General features: G+C 39.7%; 2 protein-coding genes across 3 annotated transcripts in view; one reads left to right on the plus strand and one right to left on the minus strand.

The window, feature by feature from the left end:
- Positions 1-4,166: 4,166 nt before the first annotated feature.
- Positions 4,167-6,156, plus strand: eri1 (exoribonuclease 1; the record flags this gene model as incomplete). Of its 2 annotated transcripts, none has more annotated exons than XM_079236282.1 (7): positions 4,167-4,259; positions 4,670-4,851; positions 4,937-5,153; positions 5,239-5,322; positions 5,431-5,540; positions 5,631-5,745; positions 5,914-6,156. In XM_079236282.1, 7 exons carry the CDS (start codon positions 4,167-4,169, stop codon positions 6,154-6,156), a joined length of 1,044 nt encoding a protein of 347 aa, XP_079092408.1. The 2 variants fall into 2 exon arrangements, with proteins under 2 accessions (XP_079092408.1, XP_079092409.1); XM_079236283.1 differs by having other exon boundaries at positions 4,167-4,247.
- Positions 6,157-7,855: 1,699 nt separating this feature from the next.
- Positions 7,856-10,000, minus strand: part of lamb1b (laminin, beta 1b) — a 28,656-nt gene continuing 26,511 nt past the window's right edge. Inside the window, exons 29-32 of the mRNA XM_079236279.1 lie at positions 9,289-9,430; positions 8,903-9,079; positions 8,580-8,739; positions 7,856-8,493 (exon numbers count right to left, since the gene is read on the minus strand). Of these exons, the coding sequence (XP_079092405.1) occupies positions 8,357-8,493; positions 8,580-8,739; positions 8,903-9,079; positions 9,289-9,430 (616 nt within the window). The 3' untranslated portion in view covers positions 7,856-8,356. The remainder of the gene's footprint in view (positions 8,494-8,579; positions 8,740-8,902; positions 9,080-9,288; positions 9,431-10,000) is intronic.

Here is a 10,000-nt window from a genome sequence, read left to right on the forward strand (position 1 = left end):
AGTGATCAGCTCACATGCAGATTTTACCTTTCAGACAGAACCAGGCTAGCTGTTCCCCCCCGTTTCCAGTCTTTGAGCTAAGCTAAGCTAACCGTCCGCTGGTTCTACTCGTCTAACTCTCTGTAAGAAAGCTCAGGAGTATATTTCCCAAAATGTCAAACTATTCCTTTTTAAAGGAAATCTTTTAAACTGCCTCCTGTCTTGCTGATTTGACGCTTTGGGGTTCTCGTCGTGTAAAGTTTCATGTTTTTCGGGTAACGTAGGAGTTGACGTGCTTTTCTCCAAAGATTGCAGCTTTAGCATCGACCAGCTAGCCTGTAAACTGTGAGGAAGGCCGAGACGATTAGAGAAAAGCTCTAGCATGTTTTGGCTTTTTATTGAATTGCCTTTTTTCTTTTTTCTTAAGATGAATAGAACAAATTAACTTTTGTGTAAAGCCTTTTTGATGTTGTGCTGCGTTCAAGTCCTGTAGGAATAACAACATCGTGACGGTTCAAAGTCTTGACTTGAAATGAAATGAATGAAAAATGTATTCAAGTCACGGAGAGACTGCGATTGATTACTGCTACTGCATTTCAACTACACATAATAATTCCCTTCAGCCTTTTCACACTAGACAGCTGAGAAGTGACTCAATCGAGATGAAACTAGCACACGAAATCCTGCCCTGTCGTCATATTTGAAGAAGTATGAATTGATGTTTTACTTTTTGCAGTAGAATACTGTCAGTTACCTAGAAAAAGTGGTAATATCAACCCCTTGGCGACTGTTTTTCCCACGTGACATGAATGCAGCATTATAGATTAGACAGGAAAGTGAACAATGTAGCTCCGCGCTGTCTAACCCTGTATCACTGTGAGGATGAGCGGGGGGAAATGGGACTGAAGCCTTGTCGATGCAGCTTGTTTTCCTCTTCTTTGTATTCTGTTTGCGTCCCTTCAAAAGCCAAATATGGACAGACGCCCTTCTAAGTAACACTGTTTTTTTTTTTACCATCAGTTTTTTTTTTTATTTCCAAATTGGCTCAACATCTTTTTAAATGCACCTCCTCTCCAAAGCTGTAAGTCCATGATGTATATTTTCATATTATTGTCTCTTATATGTGCATCAATTTCTGGTTATGGGATTCCATAACGTTCTCTTATTTTCAAATGAGAAAATAAATCTGATTTTGTTTAAAGATCGTTCCAGATTTTATGTTTCCTGCTGGTCCTTTTTTTTCATTTTCATTCGCAGCATCTCATCTATTATACATTATCCATCAGACTGTGTGATGTAAGGACGCAGATCCAACCGCTCTGCACACATCATAAGGAATTCATACATAAAATGGGTGTAAATGAGTGTTGAGCGCTGGTTTAGGAGAGAAAACCCTCTAAAGTATGTTCTTTCTAGTACTTGAAAGAATTATAGATATTTTTGTTTTGCTTTCGTAAGAATTTTGTGTTCTTATTTAAACCTCATGTACTACATTTTATTTATTTATTGTATTGTTTTACTATTATCTTTACTTATATTTGTTTGATAAATCATAAATAATAAGAACTCATGAATAAAAGTGTAATACGATAAAAAACGATAAAAAGCAATTACAATATAAACAAAAGAGATGACACAACGGTAAGAAACAAAACAAAAACATACATAACTAGCATCACTCAGATTCTCCCTTCACATTGTAGCTCCCAATAAAAAATATGAATGTCACCATTGCCTATTATAAAGTATTATTTAATATTATTGGTTATTAACCACTAAAATGCATTGTTTTTCACTCACATCGGTCCTTCATATTGTAGCACATTAAAGAAACAGTAAAATGCATAATGATATAATATATTTGCTTTATTGTAAAGACTTAGATGAGAAGATTAATGGCAGTAATCTGCAGTCAGGAGACATAATAACTCCACCCAAAGGAAACTATACTATATATATATATATATACTATACTCGCCCCTAAAGCTCACTGATTAACATGTTATATCTTGTTTGTCTAACCCATAGACACAGATGGAGAGGTTGAAATCATTTTATTTCTGTGGGTTAACCTGGACAAAAATTAAGATGTAAAAACAACACTTTGTGGAGTTATGAGTAATTATGTTTCTTGGTCCAGTGGCTTCTTGGAAAAATACTTAAGAGGCCATTTAGACACGTTTCAAAGGATTTTATCTTATCAGTAATGATATGTTGAAAGCACCCACCCACCTCTACTGTAACTTATAGCCCATGAGGTCATACCTCTTTCTAAAGGACAAACTTTACCAATCTTTTACGATGTTGGTTTGCATGGAGAACATTGGACCCTGAGGGCCCAGAGGGACCAGAGGGCCGACCCCATCCTGTTGCCAGTATTTATGCTAAGTCTTTATGCTAAGCTAACCAGCTCCACGACGTACAGCTGTTCATTCAAACTAGATTAAATCAGACAGTTGTTGAGCGTCATGGAAAAACAAATCAGCGTGTAATGATGGATGACGACAAGCACAGTGTCTGTGGTTGTCAGATGTGGTTAGTGTGGAAGTAGAGACCATAACAACTGATGTTAAGCATGGACTAAATATAGTATACCAAGGACATTTAACGATTTTTTGAATGCTCCTTTGTCAATATCTTTTTGACTGAAGGAGGAAACGGGTGTTTCATTGCAGTTACTGGCAAGATGACAAGTTTTTAAGCTTTAAATTGATTTTCTAATCTGAATTTAGGGTTTGTTTAACATCCTGGATCTTTTTAATATATTGTACTGAAAATTAAATCAAGTGCGAAAGTGAGAAAAAGGTTATATGTTACTTTACAGATTCAGATTATTAATGCAACATATATCAATAAATACAATATATCACTATATATTAAGTTTGCTGCAATATAAAAGTGATAAACCCATTAATGCGTCAATAATTATAACCCAATGATTTAATATATATTTATATATTGCTCTGTTTCTGTTTCTGAAACTGAGAGGAGACCGCCACCTAGCTGTCAGACATGAGCAGTGTCTCTCTGCATCACTCATGAATGTGTTAAAAACTATGTAAAGAAATCAATTTGAGAAGCTTTATTGGCATTTTTTGTAAGCAACAGATGAAAGAGTACACAAACAAAAAGGAAAACCATTATGATTATAATAATAAACATTAGTTATATAGGTACAATTATGACACAGTGTGCATTAAATTAAATTCTAATACATCTTGCATCCTATCTTCAAGTGTTCGCACATCCACTCTGATTGATTACTTTACCGCTATTTTATGTGTTGACAGGCTATTTTTTATGGATTTCACTCATACCATTTACAAAACTTATATCAATGACATGCAACGTTGATATGTTTAATATTTGCGCTGTAAATAAGTTTATGTGTTTTGGGAACATGTCTTCAAATCTAGTTTTGCATTAGAACATATTCCTGAATGCAATTGATTGATTATTCTTATATAAAATACACATTAAAGAAAGCTGAAAAATCTAACATATTTATATTGACCCTTTTAGTCATTAAAAAAAAATGAATTACACTTCATGAACTATTGATAAGGCCAAATATAAATATATCTATATAGGTAAAGTGACAATAAAAATGCGAAAATAAAAAAGATGTGTTGACTGTAACAATAAACAATAAGTGTGAATATTGATGTTTATCATGGAAAATTATCAAATTATTAAATCACAGTAAGTGATTGTCGATATTATGTTTTCAAAACACATAATATGCAAAACATACATAATAACATAATAAACTTTTTTTTTTCGTGTGCGTGTATCATCCACAACACAAGGTGGCGCCCGTGAGCGTCCATTTGTTTTGGCGCAAACCGGAAGTCGTCAGAACCGCCCGCCTGAAAAAAAGAAAGTTGAACTTTGAGCGGCGACCTGCGTCTCGCGCTGAGACAACAACGCAATCAATTATACATTTTGTGATCGATTAACGGTGACGTACGTGATAATTAATTAACCGAACGAATTAATTTCGTACTTCCGTTAACGGCTCAACGTGGGGAGAAAATCCCGCGAAGAAGACAAACAACCGGAATGAGTGACGTCACGTTAGCTAAACGTTAGCTAGCTAAACCGTTAGGTAGCTTCGGAAAACCATTACATTCACGTTAAGTTGTTTTTCCTTCTAAATAACTTTTCTGGATTAACTTCCACTTTAAATGGATGAGCACAAGGAGAACATTCACACCGAGGACGTCAACGGGAAGATGTCGAACACGAGAGAAGAAGAAGAGGTTAGCTTCTTGTTCACAGTGGTACAGAGAGTTAATACTTGTACATGTAAAACTTAAATTACTTTGTTCACAGTGGTACCTAATACTTATACATGTGATATTCTATTACATACTATACTGTGATATTCTATTGCATACTATGATCTTTTAATAATATTGTATTGCATACCATAGTATGACATTATGACATTTTAAGACAAACTATACTAATATATTGACGTAGAACTATATACAATGCAAATACTGAAATAATGTACAAGAACCTCAAACTTGTACTAAAGTAAATGCACTTGTTAATGTGTTATATTCCGTCTCTATCATATTTTAATCCATATTCTGTAATCACCGACCTGCACAGCAAACTAATCTGACAGCGTGTTTAATCTGTTTCTGTCTCTCACATACTGAACATTATAATTCCTCTTCAGATGAAGCCTTGCAGCAGGATCTGTCCAGATGAGGAATCTGCTCCTCAGGTGTCCCCGTCTCCGTCCAACAGTGACTTCAGTCATCCGGTGTACAAAGAGATTGCTGTGGCTAATGGACACATCAACCGCATGACCAAGGAAGAGCTTCGGATCAAGTTAGCCGAGCTGCAGCTCGACACACGGTAATCCACATCCGCTTTAAAATACACCAAACTATTTCACACACATGAAGTGTTTCCTAAACCTCTTTTCTGTTTGTGCGTAAAGAGGTGTGAAGGACGTGATGAAGAAGAGGCTGAAGAGCCACTACAAGAAGCAGAAGCTGATGCAGTCTGCCACTGAGGGCGGGCCCACGGACACCTTCTACGACTACATCTGCGTGGTGGACTTTGAAGCGACGTGTGAAGAGGATAATCCTTCTGACTTCCATCATGAAATCATTGAGTTCCCGATGGTTCTCATCAACACGCACACCCTAGAAATTGTAAGTCACGTTCGAGACGCTTTGTTTTTAACCCGTAAGGTGACTTCTGTTTCTGCGAGTGTTATTTATTTATTTTCCTTTGCAGGTGGACTCCTTTCAGGAATATGTGAAGCCAGAGATGAACCCACAGCTTTCAGATTTCTGTGTGAAGTTAACAGGGATTACACAGGTTGGTTGAGCCCAGAGTAATGATATCAATATATGTATATTGATATCTCTGTCAAAGGCGTGATCAGGAGTCTTTCTGTTATTGAATACTGTTGTTTTCATTGAGCAGAAACTGGTGGATGAAGCAGAACTGTTTCCAGAAGTCCTCCAGCGGGTCGTTGCTTGGCTTCAGGAGAGGGAGCTTGGGACAAAGTACAAATACGCCATCCTTACTGACGGGTATGTTTGAGTTCAGAGAGGCAGGATTTCTGTCTGCTCTCGTCGGTTGAGTGAAATCTTACATCATTTTTGTGTTCACCGCTTGTTTAGGGCCTGGGACATGAGCAAATTCCTCAACATCCAGTGCCGGCTCAGCAAGATCCGCTATCCTCACTTTGCGAAGAAGTGGATCAACATCAGGAAATCATACGGGAACTTCTACAAGGTCTGGGGTTTTAATAGTTTTTGTATGAAAAACTCAATGACAAAGAAGGTATATAAGTTACTCGTTTAAAAAGAAAAATCTATACAATAATGTAAATGGACAGCAACACTCAGTTTATTTCACTTCAGTTACCAGTTTTGTGACCAAATGTGTGTTTTGTCACCACAGGTCCCGCGCACACAGACCAAGCTGAGCACCATGCTGGAGAAGTTGGGTCTGAAGTACGAAGGTCGCCCTCACTCTGGGCTGGACGATTCACGCAACATCGCCCGGATAGCTCTGCGCATGCTGCAGGACGGCTGTCAGCTGCGCGCCAACGAACGTATGCACGCCGGCCAGCTGCTCTCCGTCCCAAGCTCCGCCCCCGTGGAGGGAGCCCCGGCACCGCACAACCCCCGCAGCAGAGACTAGACCCAGGAACCGAGGATAGTCCCACAGGACTAGACCCAGGAACCGAGGCAGGTCCCAGAGACTAGACCCAGGAACCGAGGCTAGTCCCAGAGACTAGACCCAGGAACCGAGGCTAGTCCCACAGGACTAGACCCAGGAACCGAGGCTAGTCCCAGAGACTAGACCCAGGAACCGAGGCTAGTCCCACAGGACTAGACCCAGGAACTGAGGCTAGTCATACAAGACTAGACCCAGGAACCGAGGCTAGTCCCAGAGGTCTAGACCAAGGAACTGAGGCTAGTCATACAAGACTAGACCCAGGAACCGAGGCTACTTCTACAGGACTAGACCCAGGAACCGAGGCTAGTCCCAGAGACTTGACCCAGGAACCGGGGCTACTCCTACAGGACTAGGCCCAGGAACCGGGGCTACTCCTACAGGACTAGACCCAGGAACCAAGGCTACTTCTACAGGACTAGACCCAGGAACCGAGGCTAGTCCCAGAGACTTGGCCCAGGAACCGGGGTTACTCCTACAGGACTAGACCCAGGAACCGGGCCTAGTCCCAGAGGTCTAGACCAGGAACCGAGGCTACTCTTACAGGACTAGACCCAGGAACTGAGGCTAGTCCGACGGGACAGCTCTACTTTTAACCCCTGTGAGTTAGATGAAACATTATAATTTGTTTTTAATCCAAAGCACTTTTACAGTCTTAATGTCTAGTTGTATTTTTTGTTTTGTCTTGGAGCTTAGACGCTGTAGTTTGTAAAAGTTGTAAAAGAGGTCACACTTTTGATTTGAGATTCACATGTGAGGTTTCCTCTCCGACCACGGCTCCATATATTTTTACACCAGATGTCTAAAAACGGAGATCGTACCAGTGCATTGTGAGAGGATTTTCCTATTTCATTTTCCGTTAAAACCTCCCTCGTCCTGCCTTATCAAGCTGCTAACGTTCAAACAATTTGATTATAATGCAAAATTTAGTTGTCCCACGATGATGTGAATTTCATTTTTTATTTCCGGTTTTGCCTCCAAGAAATGCAACTCTTTGAAAACACTGACTAGTTGTGATTCTTGTTGCAGTAAAATGTCAGTTTTAGCCTTTAAAAACCCCACATCTGTCTTACCATTGTGCAAATACTAAACACAAAGCTCTACGAGGGTTACTGCTGCTATTGCTGTGCCGTTTGAAGTGCCACATAATAACAGAGCCATAACGTCACACTGTTGTTCTTGTCAAGTACAAATACAACACAGGTGTTGATTTGACAAATTAACCGATAAACAAGTATGTTTACTGTACTGTAGGAGTTCGGCCGGTGTTGTAAGTCATCTTTTGTAATATTGATATAATTATTTCATGGAGGATGCTCTATTTTAGGAACAAATATTCTTCTGAATGCCAAATATCTCAAATAAAAATGTTTCTCTGTTCTTGTAAATTATTTTTGTCCAAGTTTGACTTTTAGGATATCGAGCAAAGTAACTTTTTGAGGTTTTACATTTTAAATTGAGCGTGAAAACGTCAAAGTTTTTTTAATTCTGGACTTCACCATAGCTTTAGTTACTGTTTTCTCAACAGAGCTCCAGAATTTGGTGATTATCAGATTTATTTTCATTAAATGAGGTAATTTGATCGAAACCTGTGGAAATATGTGCAAAAAAACTCGTTAGCGCTCCACCGTCCACCAGAAAGGAAACAAAAGACATCTGTAGGTCGATTATCAAATAGAAGTTTAATATTTGTTCCTACTTACAAACAAAACCATTCACAAATGTTTTTTTTTGGTCCACAAATGTTTAATATCTTTGGGCTTATTATGTACGTATAAATTGTTTCTATCAAATATGTTCATATATTTAAATACAAAGATCGTAATATCTTATACAGCTAAATAGTTAAATCACTTCTACACATTCTTGGTTTCGAGCACTGAGGTCACATTGGCTTTTAGTGGTTTCCTTTGAGACTCGTTACTTTAATACTTTAATACTTTAATGGTCTTTGGCAGCGTTACAACTCGTTTCCATTGTTAAAAGTCTTTTTGGCACTCCGTCCAAAATACTTGAATGTTAAGTCGTTGGCACTGACAGTGTCAAACATATTACAGTGTTTGGTCCTAAAAGCTATGAAATACTCGTCTGGGAGCATATTTGAAATGCTTTGAAACGATTGGCACCATTAAGCTCACGAGGAGCGGTCAAGGTCATGTGATCCTCACAGACAGGTGCTGTACAGCGTCACTTTGTGGCTGATCTCATCCAGGACTCGGCGCACGGCTCGCTCCAGCTCCGCCAGCTCTGCAGCTTTGGCCTCCAGGATGATCTGGTTGGCCTCATAGGAACCTTCCAACTCTGAAAAGCACAAAACACAGCCTGTAAATACTCTCATAAAGTCACAGCGTAGTGTGTAATGACGTGTAAATGAAAACACTCCAAACCTTCGAGTCTCTGCAGCTTGCTGCTGCTCTGAGCGAGCAGCTCTTTGGCTTCCTGCTGCAGTGCGTCTGCTCTCCTCCTCGCCTGCAGCACCGACTCCCCTTTGTCCTCCACCAGGTCCTCGACGTGCACCAATTTGTCTTTCACCTCCGTGTCAAACTCCTACACACACACACACACAACGGAGCATTAGCAGACGAAAATGTACCTTTCTTCAACTTGTTAGACGGATGAAAAGTGGCACCGCATTACTTCAAAATCCAAACGTTTCAGAAGGAATGATGAGTAAACTGTGTGTGTGTGTGTGTGTGTGTGTGAGAGCGACCTGCTGGGCCTCCTCTGCGTCCAGTCTGGCCTGGTCGGTGATCCAGTCGGCCGACTCCGCCAGGCGGTTCACCTCCAGGTTGTTCTGCCTCAGCAGGCCGACCTCCCTCTCCAGCTGGACCAGGCGGCCCGTGGTGTTGCCGAGCTTCAGCTCCGACATGGCCGTCTCCGACTCCACCTGACACACACACACACACACACACACACACACACACACACACACACACTTAAGTACAAGACACTGGCGCTGCATCCTTTAAGCTTTCATCCATCTGAAGGGCTGTCACGTCTGTGTGGATTTTGAAAAGAATGAGCGAATATGGAAGTTTCTTTTTATGCCAACAAACCAATAAAATCAACGTTTTGGAGGTCAGAGGTCAAACTCACAGAGATCAGCAGGTCCAGGGTGCCCTTCGTGTTGTTCTGGGCCAGTTGGATGGCATCAATGGCGATGCTCTGAGCGCGCTCAGTCTCCTCCAGGGCGGCCTTCACCACATCCGCCGCCTCCTTCAAGGTAGACGCCTCCTCACTGATACATATATACATCATATATATGTATTTATATTCACATAGCGTGAGTCACACATCATGTAGACTAGAGGTGATCTAAAAAAACAGTGACGTTATCACAGTATCTCGTTTTTAGTCTGTAGGCCAGACTTTTTGGGGGAATTTCTTTTAAAGTTTGAATTATTAATATTTGTAGACTTTCAATGAGAAAAGCAAGTTGGAATAAAACCCCTAAAAAAAGAGGATATGTATGGCTGTTTTTGTGCATATAATATAAATCATCCTTGAACTGTAATACTTTGAGTGTTTATATCTAAAGATTCTGAAATGTTTACGTGAATTTGTGTTTGGATATTCTAACAAAAATAATAAGTTAGACTTTATACTCTGAACATTAAAAGTGTGCTTTTTAAAAATCTTTATTATTGTCTAAAAACCTCATTTTTGTATTTATGTTTAATGTTTATATATTTATGTAAATGAAATGAACCTATACTCACATTATCTTAAATATACGTATTATATTCCATATGAAAATGTTGCTCTAAAATCGGCATCAACACGGAGCCAAACCAGATATTAAAGGGTC

The sequence above is a fragment of the Taurulus bubalis genome (genome assembly GCF_910589615.1).
Source record: "Taurulus bubalis genome assembly, chromosome: 20".
Taxonomy (NCBI): Eukaryota; Metazoa; Chordata; class Actinopteri; order Perciformes; family Cottidae; genus Taurulus; species Taurulus bubalis.